The sequence below is a fragment of the Corvus brachyrhynchos genome, unplaced genomic scaffold (assembly GCF_000691975.1).
Source record: "Corvus brachyrhynchos isolate BGI_N302 unplaced genomic scaffold, ASM69197v1 scaffold283, whole genome shotgun sequence".
NCBI lineage: Eukaryota > Metazoa > Chordata > Aves > Passeriformes > Corvidae > Corvus > Corvus brachyrhynchos.
This window is the reverse complement of record NW_008237409.1, coordinates 3500616-3523777: the sequence shown is the minus strand read 5'-3', so window position 1 is coordinate 3523777 and position 23162 is coordinate 3500616. Positions and strand designations below refer to the sequence as shown.

Genomic DNA, 23162 nt, shown 5'->3' with positions numbered 1-23162 from the left:
CTCCAACTGCCCCTCCGAGCAGCCAATCAGCGCCCGCCCTGCGTCACGCTCCGCCAATCACCGGCGGGCTTCCCGGTCTGCCCACCAATGCCTCACCACAGCGCCGCGGAGGAAACGGTTCTGGATCCATCCGCACCCTCCGAAATTTGCAGATTTTTAAGGGTCTGATCCCCTCTACTGAAATTCTGGGACCCCTTTGCCTGTGGAAGAGGCATTGGAGCGGGGAAAAGGCGAGTATTTTCCAGAATAGTGCTCTTTTCCTGGGAACTACTTTGGGGGGGGCGGATGGACACGTTCGTTTTGGTGGGCGGGGACTGTATGGCCAGCAGCCCTATAAATAAGGGCGGGTGCGTATTACGCGGCAGATTCTCGGTTCAGCGCCGCTGGATACACTCTGGGAGCTTTTCGTACAGGGCCGCAGACGTGAGTGCGCTGGGGGGGCGGAAATTGGGGGGTGTGTGTGGGGGGGAGACGGGCCGGGTGTTCTGGGCAGGACCGCACCAGGCGGGGTGGACGCGGCTGGGCGGTTTGCGGGAGGGTAACGGAGGAAGCGCGGGGCAGAGTAGCACGGTATTGTGTAGTGCTCTGAACCGTGTTGGTGAGAGCTGGGCGGATTGGGGGGCGTAGAAATGAGGGTAATTCCTGTCCGGGGAGGCGGTGTCGTTACGGGGAAGATGGCGCGGGCTGAGCCGTCCCTCCCGGAAGGCGGCTGTGAGTCACTGCATGCCTCATCGCCGCCCTCAGGGCGGTCCGGGAGTCCAGTGCTGCCCTGCGGGGAGAGAATGTGAGGGGCTTCGGGGGTCTCCGGTGCCGCATTGCTGCACTGCGGGCATGAAGGAGAGGGGATATGGGGGCCCTCTAATGGGAGGAATTTGTTAAAAGAGTTCAGCTGACCGTGTGTCAAAACCAGGTTTAGTTAGTCGTTAAAAAACGATATTTTTTTTTCACATTTCCTACAATGAAAATAAAAATTTTTAGCTGGTGGGAAATAATAGTAGTAATCCCTTTGTTTAGGATTTATTAAAGGCTTTACTTGATTAAGTGCCTATAGCTAAAACATTTGTGTTTTTTGCAGGTCAACATGCAGATCTTTGTGAAGACCCTGACTGGCAAGACCATCACCCTTGAGGTTGAGCCCAGTGACACCATCTTCCTACAATGAAAATAAAAATTTTTAGCTGGTGGGAAATAATAGTAGTAATCCCTTTGTTTAGGATTTATTAAAGGCTTTACTTGATTAAGTGCCTATAGCTAAAACATTTGTGTTTTTTGCAGGTCAACATGCAGATCTTTGTGAAGACCCTGACTGGCAAGACCATCACCCTTGAGGTTGAGCCCAGTGACACCATCGAGAATGTGAAGGCCAAGATCCAGGACAAGGAAGGCATCCCTCCCGATCAGCAGAGGCTGATCTTTGCTGGCAAGCAGCTGGAAGATGGTCGTACCCTCTCTGACTACAACATCCAGAAGGAATCCACCCTGCACCTGGTGCTGCGCCTGAGAGGGGGGATGCAGATCTTCGTGAAAACCCTCACTGGCAAGACCATCACTCTCGAGGTGGAACCCAGTGACACCATTGAGAATGTGAAGGCCAAGATCCAGGACAAGGAGGGCATTCCCCCAGACCAGCAGAGGCTCATTTTTGCCGGCAAGCAGCTGGAAGATGGACGCACCCTCTCTGACTACAATATCCAGAAGGAATCCACCCTGCACCTGGTGCTTCGTCTCAGGGGTGGGATGCAGATCTTTGTGAAGACCCTGACTGGTAAGACCATCACCCTGGAAGTTGAGCCCAGTGACACCATTGAGAATGTGAAGGCCAAGATCCAGGACAAGGAAGGCATCCCTCCTGATCAGCAGAGGCTGATCTTTGCTGGCAAGCAGCTGGAAGATGGGCGCACTCTTTCTGATTACAACATCCAGAAGGAATCCACCCTGCACCTGGTGCTGCGCCTGAGAGGGGGGATGCAGATCTTCGTGAAAACCCTCACTGGCAAGACCATCACTCTCGAGGTGGAACCCAGTGACACCATTGAGAATGTGAAGGCCAAGATCCAGGACAAGGAGGGCATTCCCCCAGACCAGCAGAGGCTCATTTTTGCCGGCAAGCAGCTGGAAGATGGACGCACCCTCTCTGACTACAATATCCAGAAGGAATCCACCCTGCACCTGGTGCTTCGTCTCAGGGGTGGGATGCAGATCTTCGTGAAGACCCTGACTGGCAAGACCATCACCCTGGAAGTCGAGCCCAGTGACACCATTGAGAATGTGAAGGCCAAGATCCAGGACAAGGAAGGCATCCCTCCCGATCAGCAGAGGCTGATCTTTGCTGGCAAGCAGCTGGAAGATGGTCGTACCCTCTCTGACTACAACATCCAGAAGGAATCCACCCTGCACCTGGTGCTGCGCCTGAGGGGTGGCTGTTAAGTTCTTCTGCATCTTGCTTGACACCAGGATTGCCAGTGGCACTTGTGTTTGCACTGTAGTTCTTCAATGTCTTAATATTAAGTTAATGCAAGCTTGAGTAACTGCTGAACAACGTCTGTTGAAATGCTAATAAAGTTTTCTGTTGCACATTACACCCCGTAGTCTGTCTGAGTTCAAGCAAGTGAAACTGGTGTATTAAGTGAAATGCTTTGGCTTTTCTCATGGCAGTTTTAGCCTGTGTGCATGTATAACGAGGACCAACCTTGTGGTTAAAATGGATCTAGATTAAAATCTAATGAAGTGCTAATAATACCATGTTGTTTCTTTTTCCTGGAGTTTAGCAGCACTCTAGTTCCAGGTGGGCTATAAAGACCCCACAAAAGGGATGTGGTGGTCCTTGTAGGGGGTGGGTTTTGCTGCAAGTTGGGAACTTGGAGCATGTTTAAGTTGTCTGTGCTGGGCCTGAGGGGCTGCAGTGCCTGACACTGCTCTGAAGGGACTCTGTGGGTGGGGGTGATTCTCTGGGCCATGGTCAGGGGAGGGCTGGTCACAGTGGGGATTGTGTGGTGGGTGGGAGGGAAGGTGCCCCTTGCTGCCTCCAGGGTAAATGGCAATAGGTGGCTGAGCAGTGTAAAAACTGCTTGATTTGATATGTTGAAGTTCTACAGAGTTATTTGTGCCGAAAAGGGAGGTAGTTCCCACTGAAGTCTGGTTTGGTTTTTGTTTTTTTTTTTTATGGGGTGAGTTAAGGAATCTCAAACAAGTGGGGTTGGGCTGGGTTAGTTGAGGTGCTGTGGTGGGTCTTTAGAGGCGGATATAATACCTGTGTACCCTCCCCCAAAAACTCGCCCAGGTTGTGAGGGTGCCTCTCAGTGTCTTCACCTGTTGAATTCTGCCAGCCTTGGACAGGGAGTCCTGGCCCCATCTGCATGTGCAGAGTCTGTGCTGCTGCTCTACGCTTTTCCCCCAAAAGCTGTGTTCGGCACCATCTTAGTCTATGTTTTTATCCCCTGGAGTGCTGCTGTGAAAGTTTGTTCCTCTTGAATTTCATCTCTGAGCATCTGTGGTAAGTGTTGCACTTAACAGGAAATTAAGGCAAAAAGTTGCTCTTTCATAGAAAATGCGCACTGACTTCTGTGTGGGTTTGAGGGTTACAGCCATAATGGGATTTTTGGTTTTTTAGGAGCAGGGCTTGCTTCCCTCTCTGCTGAGCTGGCAGAAGCACAAAGTTCTGTAAATATTTGCTGTCTCTGCCATAAGAGAGACTTCCCTTAGTTTGAGTTTTCCTGCAATTGCTTCTTTGTGGTGGTTGCAGTTTAACCACCTGGCAGGCTGCCCAGTGGGGCTGCCTGGGCACCTTCCTGGGAGGGCCTCAAGAGCCATGGAAATGGTTCTGGGCACCCAACTCAGGGTGGCCCTGGTTAAGCAGGAGGCTTGACAGGGTGACCTCAAAATGTCCCTTCCAGCCCCAACCATTCCCTGCCTCTCTGAACTGGGTGTCTTAGCCCTGATCTGTGCTCAGCCCTGTCTGAAGTCCCTGAGCAGTTCATAGGCCACAGGAGATAAGGCACTGAATAACCTGATGTTCCTTATCTTCCTGCTGGGGTTTGGGGTGGCCTGCAGGACAGGGACCCCAGGGAGGTGAGAGGAGGGGTCTGCACAGGCCCCACTCTTTGCTTTGGTTTTTGGCCTAAGCCAAACTGGTACCTGGGGTGTTCCAGGTGTGGGTGGTCCAGAGCTGCACATGGAGCCTGCTTTAACCTCCTGAGCTGTGAGCAGGGTGAGAAGTGGGAATGTTCAGGCTCTCTGTGGTTTGGGGAACAGCTCGGGCCTGGCTGAGGCAGCGTGGCCCATTGTGTGGCACTGAGTGTCCCTGGGCTGCTTTCCTCAGCCCTCCCCATGGGAAGATTTCCTGAGGTGAAGCTTGTGCTGGGAATTAACTCTGCATTTCTTCTTAGAAATGCCCAGAACAGCACATCCTTAGGGCCAGAGAGTGAAATCTCCCAGTGGTGTGGCGTTGCAGCAGTCCCTGGGTGAGGTGTGGGGCTGGGCTGGGTGTGGATTGCTGTGAGGGGACAGGGACACCTGTGCTGGAATTCTGTGTCCTTGCAGGAGCTGTGGGATCCCCCAGCTGATGGAGGAATAACAGTCACATGCAGGAAGAGATGACCGCAGGGATTTCTTCATTAATGAGAAAAAAATCCTTGCAATTTATTGTAAGTTACGTGAATTAGGGAAATGTATATAAATCACAAGGAAATGGGAATATCAATTTGTATAACATGCATTGTTTACACTGAAGTTATTAGCATCAAACAAAGTAAGATGTCAGACAATACAAATGACTGATGTTGTTAAAATACACTTTTTTTTGATTCCTACAATATGGTGGTACCTCTAAAAGTCTTCTTACAGACAACTATTCATAACTAAAATAAGAATTTAATAGGTTTTACCCAGAATCTCTATGCTGTTAGAATAATCTGAATGCTCCCATATTTACAACAGATTCTGGTAATATCTTTTAATCCTGCTCTAATCTGAGTTTTGTGGCTGGCCTTTGAGTTTTTTTCTTATTGCTTCAGTTAATTTCTAGCCTGCTCTCCCTTAAAAAAATCAAACAAACCCCCAAAACCACAAACAAAAGGAAAAACCAGCCAAGATTTCAGGGGTTTTGTCTTCTGTGCTTAAAAAAAAGCACTTAACACCTGTAAAAAGATAAATGAAATAACCCATTATACTGGGGTTTGGATACTTCTGGGGCATTCTCCTTTAGCAGCTGCCCCACAACATAATCCTATAGGGAAAGTGAGGGTTAAGGCAGATGAGCACTGGGAATAAATCCCTCGGTATTTCTGCGATCTTGTCCACAGCAACAAAGGCTGTGTTTGAAGATCCTTGGCTGCCCAATTCGGCCAGTTGGAATTCCAATTGCCTCGGTGGCCACAGGATGTCACTGTTCCTCCACAAAGGGATTTATTTTCCATCTGCCGCTGGATTTCCTATTTTGCTGCTCTTTGATTGTCAGCAGAGCATTCCTACAGGCTGTGATCCTACAGAAAGGGATACATCAAGTAGAAAGATACTTCCATTTTAGGAATAAGAGAGCTGGATGGTTCCCTCAAAGGCCTGAGAAAAATATAGATTGGAGCCTTGAAATGTTATGATGTGGAACTTGCAGTTCCAGAAATAAGATGGAAATAATCATGGAGATTGAGTTCCCTGGGCTATCAGACAAGTTCTGACAAGGGATTATATTTAAGAATATTTATGTTTCAGATTGGGCACTGGCTGGTGTCTCTAGAGGTACTGATTTTCATCTGTAACTAAGAAATGAAGCTACTAAAATTCATCACTTCAGTGTGGCTTTTACAGAACAGTTGCATGGAAAAAAAAAAGTCAGGCCTTGCAAAAACACTTGCTGTTTTCCCAAGTATGAAAATACACCTTTAAAAGAAACTATTTTTTTCTTTTGCTGGCCTACCTGTTGTATTTGAGAGAATTCTAATTCTCCACCTTTGCATGTTGTTATTACAGGTTTTCCTCCTCCTGTGAAGATGATTTTGAGCTGCTACACCTGAGAGTGGCCATAGATCAATCCTGTAGCTAAATTACAGGTGACATTGAACTTCTATTTAGAGCATACTGAAAGCATGGTACTAATCATAAGACTATTATGTTTTTCAGTGTCTGGTAAAAATGGGAACTGAGGTGAAATGTGCTTGTTTCCATCTTTTCCAAAGTTGTTCTTCTTCATGCTTCCATTTGCCTTTTGTTTAAGCAGGCTCCAGTCATTGCTTTTTCTGCTGTGAATTACCCATCTATGATTTATAATTATGAAGATATTTGATAATGTTATTGAATGAAAAACACTTGCCTTGAAATTTCACTTGGCAGTTTGACTTCTCTCTTCCCAGATTTCCACCGAGTGTGTCTCTCCTGTCAGGAGAAACTCGGACACATCTCATGAGTAAAAGAAGCAATTGTGAGATTCCTTCGTGTTCCTCCACAGAAAAGCCTCAAAAAGCAAGAGGAGAATTCAGGCTGACAGACAGGTGACATTAAATTGCTGCTTTTATTCTCCCTGCTCTGTGTTTCTATGCTCCCCGGGGCTCTGTTTGGCTGTGGTGACCTCTCAGCTGGCAGCGATTCCTTTCCCAGCAAACTGCACATTCCTCTCCCTCCGTGCAAGCTATTAAAAGCAGATGTGCAGGGAGAGCTCTGTTATGATGCACTTCTGTGGGCTGATTTCATTCCTTGGCTGGAGTGGTGGGATGCCTCCCAGGAAAGCTGGAGAAGAAGCCCAAGAGGATTTAAACTCAGAAGTCTGAGCTAAACTCCTGGGCCTGAAGCTCTGTTGATATCACAGTAAATGAAGTGTAACACAGCTAAGGTAAACTGAGCTAAATCAGTGCAAGGCTGGAATGAGGGAGGGATTGGAGAGATTAGATCTGATCTTGCATTTATCTGTTTGTTCTTTAGAGGCTGTTCTGTGGGTCTTAATAAATCATTAAGAAACCCTCATGGAAAGAAAAAGCAGCTTTGCCTTGTCCCTGGGCCAGCTTCATTTTGAAACACAGAAATCTTGAGAAATAAGGTTGTAATCCCCTGCAAAGCCATGAGGAGGAAAAAGGCACAGTGCCATTTAATTGGTGTATTTATAGGGACGTCATCTCACAGCCTGCATCTGACTCAAAGCTGAAGCCATCTGGGAATGTTTCCGTGGGTGACGACCACATTCCAGGAAACGTCACAGCATCTGCAGCCCTGTGGGATGAGGATTGCTTCAGGCTCTCCTTTGGCTCAGGATAGGTTTGGAAGAAGGAAGCCACAGCCAGAGTTTAGTGTGTCATGCTGTGACACCCCTTCTCCATGTTTTTGGGCCAATGGTTAACCTCACTTCTGGGATTTCTCCTGGAATGTGCCCCTACTGTCAAGGTGTTGATTAGAAGAGCTCTTCACCCTCGTGTTCATTAATAAGATTTCCTAGCTGAGCTCTAGAACACATGAATGGCTTTGTGAAGGATCAGGAGTACAGGTGGGAATCATTGGAGCAGCATTCCTTTGGGAAAGAAAGGCTATTGAGGCAGTGGGTGCTGGGTGGTGCAGGAAGTGATCCCACTGCCTCCTGGGGAGAGGGAGAGCTGAAACAGGAGGTGTGGGCTGGTGTCCTCTGTTTCCCAGGAGTCCTGTTTTGTGAGGGGAAAGTGAAGCAGTTTTGGGGGGTGTGTGCCCAAGGACAGTCAGTTGTGGGGTGGGAGGGCAATCCCTGCTCCCAGGAGAAGCCTCTCCCAGACTTTTCTCCTTTGGAGAAAAAATGGGTGCTAGAGCAGACGAAGTAACCAGTGGCCTGAGTGTTTGGGCTGCTTTGTGCAGTCCCCTGTGCTCGTGAGCAGCAGCTGACGCTGCACTTCGTGGGGTCACTTCATTTGCTCACAGTTTGTGTCACTGGGGCTGTGCAGCTGTGAGCAGACCTGGCTTCCCACACAAAGTTTGACCTCAGCTGTTGCCAGGGGCTGGGGCGGGGGCTGGGGCTGGCTGGGGGAGCCTCGTGACGGCCTCACAGGGGCTGTGGTGGGAAGGCACGAGGCGTTTCCTCCCTGTGTGCAGGCAGGGGTTAAGCATTCTGAATTTGCAGTAGGCAGCCAGCTTTCCCATATAAGAGCACTGCACTCATTGGCTCTCCCCTCTACTGAGAAATCTCTCTAGTCATTTCCTGTGCAAGCCCTCCTTCACTTCGCAAAAAGCCACACAGTTGAGTGAATAACAGGGATCCGGGGTTATTCCTTCTCCCAGGCAGCTTGGATTCTCTCATGGAGCACCTCCAGCCAGGAGCTCAACTCTGTGCCATTCCCAGGCTGCTGAAATGAACGTGGGCTTCTCTGCAGGAGCGGGGGACTCTCACCCATGGATGTAAATAATTTTGGGTCTGCCTTCATGTCAATTAACACTTTTTGGTGCTTGGCTTGGTTTCTGCTGCGAGGTTATTTCCCCTCTGAAGGATCCGTTGGGGTTCCTTGTCAGATCAGTCCTTGGGTGGAGCTTGCAGCAACTTCTGGTAAGTGCTGTGCTCTTCTGACAGCAGGGCTTGGTGCTGCGCTGCTCCAAATGGCTTGGTGAGGTCTCAGAGAGAAATAACTCAGTTCTTGAGGGGTGGGAGTTGAGCTGGCAAGCAGAGAGTGCTCCCTGTGCTTCCCAGGGATGCACAAAGTGGGTGGATACATCAGAGGGTCCTTTTTTATAGGACCATTTTGCTCTTGCTTTTAACCCAGATGCCCTGTCTGTGCAAGACTGACAATAAATAACTCTCTTGAGTGCTGTGGAAAGATGGAAACTGCAGCTGAGAAATGATTTTGGGGAGAGGAAGACAAAAAAGCACGAGCAAGCTGTTACGGAAGCGCAAATATCCTTCTAAAGGATTCGGCAAATGTACCAGTAAGTGTTTTGGGGAAGGAAGGAGGTCTGAAATGGGATTAAAGGGTGTGTGCAGAGGAGTGTTTGTCACTAGAGCGCAGACTAAACTGAATGGCTGAGTTATCATAACGGTCTGTCTCCAAATCAGCCCTTGGCTTTCCTGCTGTGAGCTGCATAAAGATGTTCTGTGGCCCTTTTCTGCCTAGACCTGTGTTTTTTCACACCCTAACCCAAGCCAAAATGCTTAAGCTGCGTCCATTTACCTCTTTGCTGGTGCAGGCTATGGAGTCTGGCTGTAGTCGCAGCAAGGGAGATTTCTCTTCAGAGGAAACCTGTTAACCGTTTGGAGGGAGTGCATGGGAATGAGAAGGAGTTATTAACCAAAGCTCTGCTGCAGGTTGGTAATTGTGGATGTTTAATTGCTGCCTCACAAACTGTGTGAATCTGCAGCCACACTTCAGGCAGCATGCCTTGGGTGTGGTCTGAGATGTACTCAGACAGGCATGAAGAGATGTCTCCAAAGAGGCGAAAAAGAGTTCAGGAAGCATTAGTTGAACCAAGGGGGCTGGCTGGGAGCTCTGCTGGCTACTGATGCTCTCTGTGCAGCAAATCTGGTCAAGCTGTGCTCTCTGCAGGCTCCCAGGGCTGAGTGTCCTCAGGGCAGGGGGAGTGTGTCTGCCTGAGCTGTGGAGCTGGGAGCTCAAATTCTGCGCTCACATGGATAGCCAGCAGCTCCAAATGCTGGGGAGATCACACTCATTTTGCCCCAGGATGAAATGTCAGAGTGCCTGGCGGGAACACAGTTTGTGCAGGTGTTTTTTCCCTGTACAAACAGCCTAAAGCTTCCCAGCAGGGACCGTGGGCAAACTCATCACTGTTCCAAAGCAGGCCTACAGTGAACTTTTATCTTTTTGGCCACTTGGTGACCAGCCTGTGCCTGTGCTGGTTGCACTGAGACAAGAACAATGATCACAGACTCCTAAAGAGCCACTTTCCTTGCCTTTTATGTCAGGAACATGTGCTGCTGCCAACAGGTGAGGTCATCTCACACAGGGGCTTCAGATGTGCTGCAGATGAGTTGCCTGTGCTTCATGAACTGCTTTTAAACTTCTCCTCTACTGGAACCCCATTTAAGACCCTGATCCTTTATTCAAATACTCCTCCTGTGCAGAGTTTTACCAAATCTCCCTCTCAAGGGACCTGTGGTCAACCTGGGAACTTTCCTTGTGTTGCACTGAACGCCTTTGGGGCTTGTGCAGAAATTGTGTTAATTCTCCCCATCCCTCGCAGGTTTAGTGCCCCAACAGGGAACATCTTTGTTGATCTGCAGGACCATCTCTCCTGGCAATGGATAAGTTCACAAACGGGCAGCCAGGCCCAGCTCAGAGGAACAGGTTCATGGGATTGCTAGAAACTGATGACAGCATCCAGGAAGACAAACCTGCATCGAGTCAAAAGGAAGAAAGGTCGGGACATGGAAGGAAGGGAGAGCCACAACCCTTGGAGACACCTTATCAGAAAGAGAGCAGTGACTTTGCCCCTAAAATCAAGGTTAATCTGAACTATCGGCCAGGACTTGTCAGCAAGTGAGTAACTTTTGGGCATTTGAGCAGTTTGGGTTGTGATCCAGGTGATCCACACTGATCCTGCCTGGTGGGAGCCTATGGATTTTCCCAAGTCTAAACTAAAAGTGGCAATGTGTTAATATTACAGGCATGTGGTGGAGGTAATTAAAAGCAGCAAGGGGATGTATTAGGGTTCTGGAGGGTGCCCACGTGTGTGGGGTGTGTTGGGTGTGGTTTGGGTCGGTGTGAACTGACTCCAGTCAGCCTCACACGGAGCCCTGTCCAGCTGAGCTGCTCCTGCCAGCGCTGTGAACCAGCCTGAGCGAGCTCCCACCGTGTGATGGGCCTGACTCTGGTCCTGCAGCTATCTTGGGCTCTCTCTCTGCTCTGGATGCGTGCCAGGGTTGCACATCAGCCTGGATCTGGGAACAGCTCCAGCTGATGGAAAGAGCAGCCGCTTAAGAGAATTCTGGGAAATAACTGTCTCTATTTTTCCCTTGACTCAAAAATAAAATACTTGAGTGGTTCCCCACCCCCCCAACAAACTCTCCTCTGTCTCTCTCCTTTCTCCCACTAGAACTCGTGACATGCTCTTGTCTCTGCTCTCCAGAACTTCCTAACACTTTGCATTTGTCCCGCAGCCAGAAGGACCCGAATCGCTTTGACAGGGACCGGCTGTTCAGCGCCGTGGTGAGGGGCAACCCCGAGGCACTGGATGGTTTGCTGGAGTACTTAAGGAGGAACTCCAAATTCCTCACCAATTCCGAATACACAGGTAGATTCCTGCTCCTGGAATTGTTTGTAATTCACAGGGTTAGCAGAGCCAGCACGTGTCAGTGTAGGAGGGGAGCAGGGGAACCTCCTCGTGGTTCTTTGCTTTCTCCAGCTCTCTGTCTCCTTTTCTTTTCCTTATGTTGAGGAGAATGCCATGAATTAAATATAGCCTAATGTTTTTGCCTTAGGACTACTGAAAATACTGATAAAAACCTTTAAAATTGTGATTGTATTTGAGTTAAGTTCTGAATCAAGCACTACAGCTGTGAGCAAAGCACACACACAAAACCCACTCAATTCTCTCTTTCTGCTAGATGCAAAGACTGGGAAGACCTGCTTAATGAAAGCCTTGCTGAACTTAAAAAATGGGAAGAATGACACAATCCCAGTCTTGCTGGAAATAGACCAGAAGACACAGAATCCCAGGCCACTTGTCAACGTGTCGTGCTCTGACTGTTTCTACAGAGGTAAGGAAGGATTCTGTGAGATGAGCAGGTAAAAGGAAAAGGAAAAAGAGGGGAACTGGAACTCCTGCAGCACTGCAGCCCCAGGGTTCTGGTGCAGTCACACACAGCCCGCTCACCTTTTAGTTCTGATTCTGGTGCTGCATCTTCTTCAGTCTTGAGTTATACCCTCCTTGGTCTGTAGAACAGAAATGATACCTGTTTAATAACTCAAGAAATGAGGTGATTTGCTTGGGAAAGTATAAGAAGCACTTGTAAAAATGAAAAAGAAGTGGTCTGTCACTGTTAAGTGAGTTCTGCTGTTTGGTTGTGCTCTGAACAGCAGCGTGGCCGTGTACTTGTGGGGTTGTCTCAATCCTCTCATGGCTGCTTGGGCTCTCAGTGCCAGGCAGGGGGAATTGCCTGCTCTGGTGTTGAATTTCTGATGGTTTTGAGGCTTGTTGAAAGCCCTCAGCTGGCAGCCATCCCTGAGGCTGCTGTTGCTGTGCAGAACACACAGCCAGCACTGGTGACATCGCGTCTTGTCCCCCTGAGAGTGGCACAGAGCGACAGGGTTTGCTCTGTCCTCAGGCCAGACAGCCCTGCACATTGCCATAGAGAAAAGGAGCCTTGATTTGGTGAAGCTGCTGGTGGAGAATGGAGCTGATGTCCACGCCAGAGCCCACGGTGAATTCTTCAGGAAGAAGAAAGAAGGAGTTTACTTTTATTTTGGTGAGTCACATGAAACCTGTTCCTCTGGGGTTTTTAGTGCCCTACTCTATGCTATGCCGCTAATTTTAGCTGGGTTTGCCCCTCTGTTGCCATCTTCAGTGTCCTTTAATCAAGCCCTTGACTTATTTAAATGGCAGGATTACATCTGGGGTGTCCACTGAGCATTTCCATCATCTTTGGGTTTATGTGTTTAACCCTGTCTGAGTGGCTTCAGGCAAAGACCAATACTTGGTTAGTCTGGATTTAGAGATCAGTTTGAGATCTGGGAAGGTGTTTCAGCTGCCTGCAGACACAGAGTAATTGTTTATTACAAAACCCTTTCTAATCTAGAGATGCTGAGACAGAACTTGTTCTCTGTTTCAGTGATAAAACTCTGGACTAAACATATTTTTCTGGGATTGGTTTTTTTCCCCCTTTCTTTAATTCTTTCTCACCCCTTTCTGCTTCTTCTCCAAATGCTGTGTCCTGATCTCTCCAGGTGAACTTCCCCTCTCCTTGGCTGCCTGTACCAACCAGCTTGATGTGGTGGATTATCTCCTAAACAACCCCCACCAGAAAGCCAGGCTGCAGGAGCAGGACACCCAGGGCAACACAGTCCTCCACGCCCTGGTGATGATTGCAGATGACACCGAGGAGAACACCAAGTTTGTGAGCACGACCTACGTTGAGCTCCTGAAGGCGGGCGTGAAGCTCGACCCGACGTGCAAACTGGAGGAGATTGTGAACTATGATGGGTTAAATCCCCTGCAGCTTGCTGCCAAGACAGGCAAAGTGGAGGTAGAGACAACCAGAGGGGAGCCCTGGGGTTGCTGAGGAGCAGGGATGGTGTCCAGTGGGGTTTGGGGTGGGAGTAACTTGCACCCAGCCCGTGGTGACACTGCTGACGGGGCAGTGCCACAGGTGACCTCCAAGGCACTCAGTTGTGTCCTGCAGAGCCTCAGCTGGCTGCTGCTGCTCTCCCTGCCCCATCCCTGTTCCCTGGACTGAAGCTGGTTCCTCTCCTGGGGGAGCCACATGTGGTTGGTTGCCTGCTTTTAGCCAGATCCAGGTGTTTGATAAGGCACAAATCCAGGGGTGCTGCACAGGGAGGTGCTTTGGGTGCATGGTGTCCTTCTGCACCTTCAGCCCAGGAATATTCTCCTGTTTGTGTCAGATCTTCAGGCACATCATCCAGAGGGAGATCAAGGACCCCGTGTACCGGCACCTGTCCCGCAAGTTCACCGAGTGGACCTACGGCCCCATCCACGTGTCCCTCTATGACCTGTCCTCCCTGGACAGCTTCGAGGAGAACTCTGTGCTGGAGATCCTGGCCTACAGCAGTGACACACCAGTGAGGCTCTCACCAGGGCTCAGACAGCTCTTTCTGTCCTTTATAGTGTTGCTGGCTAAGTGTGCAAAGCGTTTCAAGTTAATGGGGGTTTTCAGGTGATCATTTCTCTGAAAAAAGAAATGGTTCATGGGAAAGCTTGCATATTTTATTATTCAGAGGCTGCTTGGCATGGCTCTGACCGTCCATAATTTGAGAGAAATTTGGATCCTTTTGTTGCTCTAAGCCTTGGTTTGTCCAAATACCTTGATGAAGTGACTTCTATGCAATGGTTGATACCTTTCACACTAAAAGACCTGACTGAATAACCCCTTAGTGAGTCCCCAGCTGGAGCAGCTCCAACTCTTAAGAAGACAATCCTCTGGTGAATTCACATTGCTGTTGGCCCACAGGTGCATTTTTGTTGCTTGCTTCCCCACAGAATCGGTACAAGATGGTGGTTTTAGAGCCACTGAACAAACTGCTTCAGCAAAAATGGGAAACATTTGCCTCCAAGAGATTCTACTTCAGCTTCGTCTCCTACTTGTCATTCATGATCATCTTTACAGCCATTGCTTACTATCAGCCCTTAAGGGTAAAGGTAGGTCCAGTCTTTTGATCTGGAAGGCCTGGATGGATGGAGCAGGGTTTAAAAGGTTATGGGTGGTTGTTGTCACTGCCTCTGCCTGTCTCCACTGCTTTGGGTGTTTTTGGTTTTGTCTTGCAGCCTTCCTTTCCAGTGGAGTTCACAGCTGGAGGCTTCCTGTGGGTCTCTGGACTGATCATTATCTTGTTAGGAGGCATTTATCTGATCTTTGCTCAGGTAGGGGTATCTCTTGTCTGGTTTCATTGTAAGACGGGGGGAAAAAGGGAGCTATCACTGGCATGGAGGCAGCAGATTCAGATCAGGATGTGCAGGAGGGGATGGCAGGAGGGAATCCTGCTCTGGGACACTCAGTGGGGATCTGGCAGTGACAGGGGCAGCACAAGCCAGGGGAATCATGGTTCCACAACAGCTAATAATTCTGAGAGACTTCTGTGATTTACAGCATTAAAATGCACCCCTGGCATTTAATGCAGGCTATTAATAAAGACATTGGGCTGAGCCATGATTCAGCCCTTGTTTATCCTTGCCTTTTATAAATAAGGCCTTTTTTCATCTGGGAGGGATGAAATTGGGGATCTTGAAGATGAAAGGAGGAGCACGTGGAGCAAAGCTTTCCCGTGGGCCATGGGCTGTGCTGGGCAGGGCTCCCTCTCTCACACAGCCTGGTTTTGATGAATGATGGATTGATCTTCCTCTCCCAGAGCCTGTACCTGCGGAGGAGACGCCAGTCCCTGAAGACCATGTGCTCTGACAGCTGCATCGAGATCCTGATGTACGTCCTGGGGGTTTGGCACAATCCCAGCTCGGAGCTGTTCTCTGTGTGGGCAGCTGCGTTGCCCTAACATTGCTACGGAGCTGGAGAGCAGGAAACACGGATCCTCTGCCACTTTTTCCACCCCTGCTGCCTTCTCCTACTGCTGCCTTTTGTCCTAAGCCTTTGTTGTAGTGGACTTTTCTGGGTGGGGTCTGTCTGCTCCTCGCAGCCTCCTCAAATGTGTTGGTTTTCATTGCAAACATCTACAAGGGGCCTTTTTGCTGAGGTGAGTCCCTGTCACTTCCTCTTGTTTTCTCTCCAGCTTCATCCAGGCCTTCTCCTTGCTGCTGTCAGCAGTCCTGTATGGAGCCAGCTCGGAGAATTACGTGGCAGTGATGGTGTTCTCCCTGCTTTTGGGGTGGGTGAACACCCTGTACTACACCCGGGGCTTCCAGCGCACCGGCATCTACAGTGTCATGATCCAGAAGGTCAGTGCTGGGGGGAAAACCTCTGCAGGAAAAGGTTTTGGGGTGTGAGGAACTGGAATTGATGTGCTATGGAAGCACAGATGTTGCAGAAGGAGGTTAGATCAGTGTCTTCAGCTACAGATGCAGCAAACCACTTGTTTGCTGTCACTGAGCATCCCAGGTGGCAGCAGCTGTGTGTCATAAACCAACTCCAAACTAGCCCTGAAAACCACTGTGAGTTCCCTGGAGCTGCTCAGCTTGGCCTGAGAAGTGTTTCCAGAGCTGTAGAGAAATCTGGGACTAGAAGGGCAAAGCAGAGGTGAAACAAGGTGCCAGGGAAGATCCTGATCACCATTTGTGTAAAGCCAATGGAGATGGAAAGGAAAAAGATGTGTGTGTTGAAATAATTTGGAAACAGCCATATTGGACACCCCACAGGGTATTTATCTGTTTCAAAGATCTATTCATACAAATAGAGCAACAAATAAGTTCATAGTACTGTCAGATTAAGCTGCCAGTGATATTATTTACCTGTGGAAGTAATTTAACACATATTAGCAGTTTCTTAAACTGGATAAAAGGTGGAAACCCTGCTGCCAGTGTTGTTCCTGGGGGCTGGGCTATGATGTGTGAGTCCAGGGGATCATCCTGGTGATTCCATGTGAGGTCAAGAACAGCACTTCCCCCTGGTTTGTGTTTCAGACCATCATGAGAGACCTGCTGCGTTTTCTCCTGGTTTATATGATCTTCCTGTTTGGCTTTGCTGCAGGTGAGCCCTCTCTCAGTGTTATGTGCAAGCTGAGCTGAGGGAAGCAGTTCCCCGAGGACTCAAACTGTGTTTTTCTCCCAGCTCTGGTGACACTGATGGGTGATGCCCCCTCAGTGTCTCAGAACAAGTCCCTGGCTCACCTGGAGAGCACGGGCAGCCACGCCATGTACGGGGGGCTGCTCAGCGTCTCCCTGGAGCTCTTCAAGATCACCATCGGGATGGGTGACCTGGATTTCCAGGAGCACGCCAGGTTCAGATACTTTGTCATGCTCCTGCTGCTGCTGTTTGTGATCCTCACCTACATCCTGCTGCTGAACATGCTGATTGCCCTCATGAGCGAGACTGTCACGGATATTTCTGGCTACAGCAAGAGTGTCTGGAAGCTGCAGGTGAGGCCCAAAGCTCTGCTGGGGTCTCACAGAGTCAGTGGTGGCCGTGCCTGTCTGTCCTAAGCTCAGCTATTAATTTGGGAGTGCGTTTTTAGGTGTATTTACAACTCTTTGCATGATCCTCGTGCACAGGTAACTCGAGGCAGTACTTTGGGGCACTCTGGGATTGGGTTCCACAGCGATTCTCTAAGTCCAAGGAGTTTCTGAGGGGGGAAGATTTAATGGAAAGGCTGGGCTGGGCTCTGTCTGTGCCTGGTTTCTCTCTGACGTGGGTTTTGTTCTTTCAGAGGGCTATTGCTATTCTAGAAATAGAGAAGGCCTGGCTGTGGCGCCAGGGTGGGAAGAGGAGATCTGGCTGCTTCATGTCAGTGGGGCTCAATAAGAAAGATGAGAGGTGGTGTTTCAGGTAAGACAGATGCTCCATTCCCCCCTCACACTCCAGCCTAGCAGTGGGCTCACAGCCTGGTAACCCTGGAGCACCCCAGGGGATTTCAGCACTGACTCAACCACACATTCCTGGGTACATTCAGATTTGTTGGTGATCGCCAGGCTGGAGGTTTGAGAGCTGGTTGATCCTCCAGCATTGTCACCTTTTGTATTAAGAACATTCCCTGAACTGGAGAATTTTAAAACACAGAGACCAGTGGACAATATGCAGGGGGAGCAGTTATTTTACCTCATGGAGCTTTGATTACAGAAGATCTTTGCTCAAAGAAAAGCTCTGTAAGGTGCTGTTGCTACAGCCAAACCATCAGGGTGGTGTTGGCAGGATGAGCTGGGCTGGGAGGCTGCAGGACAGTGAGATCTGGCTTGAAATGCTGCATTCCAGGCATCAGTGTCTTGTTGCATTTTCTCTCTCCAGAGTAGAGGAAATTAAATGGACAGATTGGGCAAAGGATGTGGGAGTTCTGAAGGAAGAACCTGGGAGCACCAGTGATTCAGAAATAAATCCAGAAGGTAAATTAAATGATGAAGAAAGGTCTGCAGTATCCTTTTAGCTTCCTGCTCAGCAAACTGCTCTTGGCATGTTGTTATGTCCTTGGTCACAGAATTTCAGGCAGGCCAACTTGAAATTGCTTCCCCACAGCAGCATCACTTGTGAGCTGAGAAAATGAAGATTTAGTGTCAGTCTGGACCTGGCCAGAGTTTGGGAACAAACTGAGGATGAAGGAGATGCCATCCCTACTTAGCTCTGGGAGAAATGGGCAGGAAATGCTGCTGGGAAAAAGCAAGGGCTGCTCTTCCTTTTGGCTCAGTAGCCCAAATATGTGATGCTTTTCCTAGGGAAGGTAACATTTAGGATCATTCATCCTGCACATGTTAAAATCACAGAGCTTTTAGAGCCTCAATATGGACATTATCTCTGGCAATGTTGTCAGATTCTGCCTGAGATCTTTGTTTGCTTCCCTTGGTAGACCTGGGAGGAAACTCTGTGGAAAACAGAGCTGTTACTTTCTCTAGAAAGACCTTGTTCAGACTGGCAGAGCTTGGGCAGACGCTCCAGGAGATTTAGACACAACCTCCAGTGTAGATTCCTCCTGGGTTTGGGGAGGTTGCAGTGCTTAAAACATTCTCTGGTGTGTGTTGGGTGTTCCCTGAACCTGCACTCTTCTAAACCTGGGTCCCTTTGTCAGCCTCCTGCTGATGAAGGGCTGTCCTTGCATCCCCTGCTGCAGAGACCAGGTCCTGGAAGCGGCCAGCACAGAAACCACCCCAAGCAGCTGCCTCGGAGGAGCAGTCCCTGCTGCAGCCCCAGCCACCAGCCACAGAGATGGTGCCTCTGCAGGGACAAACCAGAGGGCTTTGACAGCTTTTGGGAATTGCAACCTTGCCTCCATCTTCAAAGGAGCAGTTCTTCCTCTGGCAGCTGGAAGAACTGAAGGCATTGTCAGCAGTAAAGTGCATTTTGTGCAGGACTGTGGTGCAGCCTGTGGCTTTCAGTATTGTCATGCACTTTAATGATTCATTTCCTCTGAAGAAACTGTTTTTACTCGACTTTCTCTGCCTGACACTTTCTTATTACTATGCCCAAAGGTACAATGGTGGGAGCGAGCTCCTGGGGCAGTGGGGAGCATTCTCTGGGAAGGCAGAGCTCTCTGAGCTGTGCAGGGATAATGCTCATGGAATGGCCTGGCTGAGAATGGGCCAGCCTGTTCTTTGGTCACAAGGGACTGCACTGAGGTGCTTTGGAATAAAGAGTGTTGTAGAGTCGTGAAAAGTTGCTGAGGGTGGAGTTGTCTTCTGTGCAAAGCACTGCTGGTGTGAGATGTGAGTGGACAAATACTCACCCTGCAGGCAGCCAGAGCTGCACTGAGCCTGTGGCAGCACCTGCAGTGCTCCGTGGTTAATTCACACCAGGATCCCCATTTTACACTGTTCAGATGAAATTCTTTGCATAATTCTTTGCTTAAAAGCACTGAGAGTGATGTGGATTTCCTGGGCCTGAAACTTTGCATGGTGGATTTCTGGGACTTCTGTTTCTCACAGGTTGCTTTGTCTCTGTAATAAACAGCAGCAGAATCCTGCTCGTGGCCCCTGAGAGGCTGATGGGCCAGCACTTTTTGTGTGGTTTTTGCTTCCTGTTACTCTTGATGGGCATCCTGTCTTGCTGCAAATGTCTGCAAGGACCTCATTACTTTTAGTGACGTGCACCCTGCCTCAGGCAGGAGGTGCAGCCCCCTGTAAACACTGTGGAAAAGATAAAAATGAGCTGTCTCACTTTTCACTCTATTTAACAGTAATAACTTGTAATATTTCTGTAAACAATACAGCAAGTGTACTTAATTGAAAATGTTCATCTTGGGATATATTTTCAGAGCTTCAGCCCTTCTCAGAAAGGGAGAGAAGGTGTTACTAGGGACTATAAGGTCTGATTACTGCTGTGGGGGTTAACTCTTGTTTTTCATGGCCTCGTGTCTGTTTGTGCAGCCACCCCTGAGCATGGAGCTGCTGATGCTGCACTGGATGCACCTTCCAGCCCAGGGAAAGCTTGGTGACAATCCCAGGAAAGCTGCAGACCACAAGGGTTGGCAGCACCTTTCCTTCAGTGAGACAAGCTGTGCAACCTGAGGTCTCTGTCTCAATTCCGCTCTGAGGGAGTGAGGCTTGGAGGTTTTGCTTTCAGAGACCATCTCAATCTTCACTGCATGCACGTGACTGGCAGCAAAAAATTGGTTTTAAAACTTATTCCCTGGATGCACCTTCCAGCCCAGGGAAAGCTTGGTGACAATCCCAGGAAAGCTGCAGACCACAAGGGTTGGCAGCACCTTTCCTTCAGTGAGACAAGCTGTGCAACCTGAGGTCTCTGTCTCAATTCCGCTCTGAGGGAGTGAGGCTTGGAGGTTTTGCTTTCAGAGACCATCTCAATCTTCACTGCATGCACGTGACTGGCAGCAAAAAATTTGTTTTAAAACGTACTCCCTACACTTCAATGGGTTCTTCCCCTGGTGCTGGGCAATTCCCCCTCCAGCCTCACTGCATTGGGACTCTGAGTGGGAACTGACTTTTCTTGCTCCAGCTTCTGTTGTTTTCTTGCTTTGTGAAGCCTTCAGCTGCTTTTTCCATCTATGGCTTTGTCCTAAGTGTTCCCAACAGTTGGCAAGGTGCTCCTATTGCACGGAAGGCTCATCTGGCATACGATAAATCTATCACTGTGCTTGGTGCTGTGCTGTGGTAGGGACTCTTGGAGATTCTAAAGAAATGCAGGATCAAATCTGCCATCCCTGTCTGGAGTCAAAATAAAAGACCTTGCTGGTAGTTTGGGGAAGCTGTGGGCACTGACAGCTTTCAGCATCAGCTTCCTCTTCAGCTATTCCTTGAACCTGCTTCTCTTTTTAAGCTTGGCAGTGCTTGTTTATCTTTTGATCTGCATCAAAAATGTTCTGCTGCGAAGCAGGGCTTTGGCGTTCCCAGAGCTTCCCAGTCACACCACAGCCCAGCAGTCTCATGGATGAAGGACAGAGCAGCAGGAAGGGACAGGCCCCTGCACAAATGGACATGTCCAGTTGCTCAGAGGCTGTTGTCCAGCTCTTTGATGTGCTCTGGAAAAAGGGGGATTTTTCTGTATAGGCTTCGAGGTCTTCCCACCTCACAGAGCTCTCTCACAGCTCATCTGTGCAAGTTCCCTAAAAGGCACTCCATGTCTGGGGTGTGTGGTTCCCAATTCCCTATTTTCCTCAGGGGCAGAGGTGGAACCAAGCCTTCCTTGTTCCTCAGATGCTTTGCATGTTTTGGGGTTTTTCCCCCCCTGTTTTTCCAAAGCCTGCTCTGAAGCTGGAGCCAGCATGGGCAGCTGTATCCATGAGCTGATTCCCTCTCTCTTCATCTCCCTGTGACCCCACTTGCAACTGAACATACTTTCCATTGCCTCTGGAGCTCGCAGAGGGAGCCTTTGAAATGTGACAGCCCCAGGGCCCCGACAAAGACCAGATGCTTTCTGTAAGTCCCAGGATCTGCCCAGGGCTGGGGCTGAAGGGCTGCAGCTGGTGGATTTTGCAGCTGGACTCTTCCTGGGGCTGGCTCTTACTTTTGGGCTTTGCTGTGTTCAAGAAATTTCATTTCTTGCTCTGGGACAAAAACAAAAATAAAAAGGAGGGGGTGGGGAAACATTTTAAAAGAAAACTTCCACTTTGCAACCTCACATCTGCTTCTGCAGCACAGAAACCCCCAAACCTGGGGCCAGACAGGACAAGGCAAAGGGTCAGAAAGATGTGACCTGTGGCTGCCTTGGGGGTGGGACAGAACTGTTACTAAATCTGAGTGCAAGAGGGTTTGTTTTTTTTTTTTGCTTTGTCTTTTGCCATAATCTTTTTTTTCAGTTGAGATTTGTGGCATGTGGAGTGTTACAGTATTTCTGGACTGCGAGGATGGTTGTCAAATGTTAAACACAAAGAGGAAGAGAGTTGGAGGTAGCTGGAAAGTGCCCATGGGATTTGTTGCAATCTTTTCTGAGAATTCTTGGAAGATACAGATTTTTCTGAAGAGAGCCATGTCTCTATTTCACTGGGCAGAAGAGCTATCCCCAGTTGACAGTGTTGGTTTTGCTGGCGTTCACATCTCCAACACACAACTCAGGGACTCCATCATTGCAGAAAAAAAGAATTCTGCTCTTTTGGAGACCTCTGGATTAAAACCTTGGTCCATCAGGACAAGAATGAATTTGCAGAATGCCAGAGCAATTTCCCTCTGCTCATCCCTTCCAGCTTGCAGTGTGTTACCTCTGCAGGAAGTACATTGGAAGGAATCATGAAATTTGGAAAAAAGACTGGGAAAAAATTCACCTAACTGGGCTGTGCTGTATTTCTGTTCCCCTCTCAGGGGTCACAGGGAGGGAGGGCACCAGCTGTGCTATTCCTTTTTCCACTGTCAGACTGTTGAATAATGATTTTGCTGCTGCTAAACTGGTTACAGGGTCTGTCCCTGAGGATGGCTGGAAGAAAATAAATAATAGGAAACGATCCACATATAAGTAGATATGTGATGTTTTGTTCTAAAAATTGCCCTTACTGCTGCAAAGGACACTAATTCTGCAAAGCTATATATAGAGAATTCCAGTGAAAGGGCTGCTTGTCTCTTTCTGGAGCACAGGTTGGGTCTTATTTGGGATCTGAGCTCTGCCCATGGATGTGAAGCCTGATGGGCTGACAGATGCTCTCCTTGCTGGAGCTCTGTTTGATGCTGGTTGAGGGAAGAGGGAAGGGTTTACGTCCATTGCCTGGAGACAGAGGTGAAAACACTGGCAGCGTAAACACTCCGTGCTGGGGATTTTCCAACCGTGCCTAAGCAGTGACAAATAAAACATTCGTGCTTTGGGCTCCCTGCTGGATGTGCTCTCCCTGTATGGTAGAGGACTGCAGGCTGCAGCCAGAGCTCCTGGCTTAGGCATTAGAAAATAAGAGAGAAAGAAAGAAAGAAAGTTATTCTGTCCCTAAGGTGCGCTGTCATCCCAGCGTGGTTAAATCCTGATTTTTACCTGTGTGCAGGAATTTGTTGGTGCAGCCCTTGCCCTGCCAGGCACTTCTGTGCAACTCAAACGTGCTTGGGGAGCTGCTAAAACTTTGCTCCTGGGGCCATGCAGAAAACAAGAGTTTTGTGGCCCTACACAATATCCAGGATAAAAGTTAATTGTGGCATTTTGGACAGCCCAGCAGGAAGGCCTTTGGTGCGCTGCTGGAATTTTTGCTCGGGGTGGGGAGCAGAAAGCAACAGCCTGGGCACATCGGGATTCACACAACGGGCACCCTCTCGTGGCTTATTCCTGTCACAGGGCGAGGACAGGGATGGATCCTGCTCTGGAGCACGCTGGGAACCCCCTCAGTTGCTGATTTAAGAAAAGGCTGTGCAGTAAGATTTCTTTTAAATGCAAGAGCTACTTGTGCTACATTTGCTATAAATCCTTCTCTGATGTTTTCTAGGCTGGTTCATTCACCTTGAAAAGCCACTTCAATGTGCAGGTGACCTCTCCTTGGGACAATCTTTGATTTCCCTGATGGTCTCCAGGACATTGCAGGATCTCT

General features: G+C 49.0%; 2 protein-coding genes across 10 annotated transcripts; both read left to right on the top strand.

Moving 5' to 3' along the window:
* The first annotated feature begins 79 nt into the window (after positions 1 to 79).
* UBB (ubiquitin B) lies at positions 80 to 2737 on the top strand. 4 transcript variants are annotated; one of them, XM_008631117.2, is made up of 3 exons: positions 80 to 230; positions 1076 to 1129; positions 1558 to 2737. In XM_008631117.2, exons 2-3 carry the CDS (start codon positions 1082 to 1084, stop codon positions 2425 to 2427), a joined length of 918 nt encoding a protein of 305 aa, XP_008629339.1. In that variant the 5' UTR covers positions 80 to 230; positions 1076 to 1081; the 3' UTR covers positions 2428 to 2737. The 4 variants fall into 4 exon arrangements, with proteins under 4 accessions (XP_008629339.1, XP_008629338.1, XP_017586509.1 ...); XM_008631116.2 differs by having other exon boundaries at positions 157 to 423; XM_017731020.1 differs by having other exon boundaries at positions 213 to 230; positions 1330 to 2737.
* Positions 2738 to 4566: 1829 nt separating this feature from the next.
* On the top strand, positions 4567 to 19186 carry LOC103613420 (transient receptor potential cation channel subfamily V member 2). 6 transcript variants are annotated; one of them, XM_017731014.1, is made up of 19 exons: positions 4567 to 4643; positions 5965 to 6044; positions 6345 to 6482; positions 8700 to 8862; positions 10172 to 10427; positions 11048 to 11181; positions 11495 to 11647; positions 12215 to 12355; positions 12834 to 13132; positions 13509 to 13685; positions 14104 to 14262; positions 14389 to 14484; positions 14970 to 15040; positions 15345 to 15510; positions 16192 to 16258; positions 16340 to 16647; positions 16935 to 17053; positions 17510 to 17604; positions 18324 to 19186. In XM_017731014.1, exons 4-19 carry the CDS (start codon positions 8775 to 8777, stop codon positions 18452 to 18454), a joined length of 2460 nt encoding a protein of 819 aa, XP_017586503.1. In that variant the 5' UTR covers positions 4567 to 4643; positions 5965 to 6044; positions 6345 to 6482; positions 8700 to 8774; the 3' UTR covers positions 18455 to 19186. The 6 variants fall into 6 exon arrangements, with proteins under 6 accessions (XP_017586503.1, XP_017586502.1, XP_017586501.1 ...); XM_017731013.1 differs by lacking the exons at positions 4567 to 4643; positions 5965 to 6044; positions 6345 to 6482 and adding an exon at positions 8099 to 8340; XM_017731012.1 differs by lacking the exons at positions 4567 to 4643; positions 5965 to 6044; positions 6345 to 6482 and adding an exon at positions 8099 to 8485.
* The last annotated feature ends 3976 nt before the right edge of the window (positions 19187 to 23162 follow it).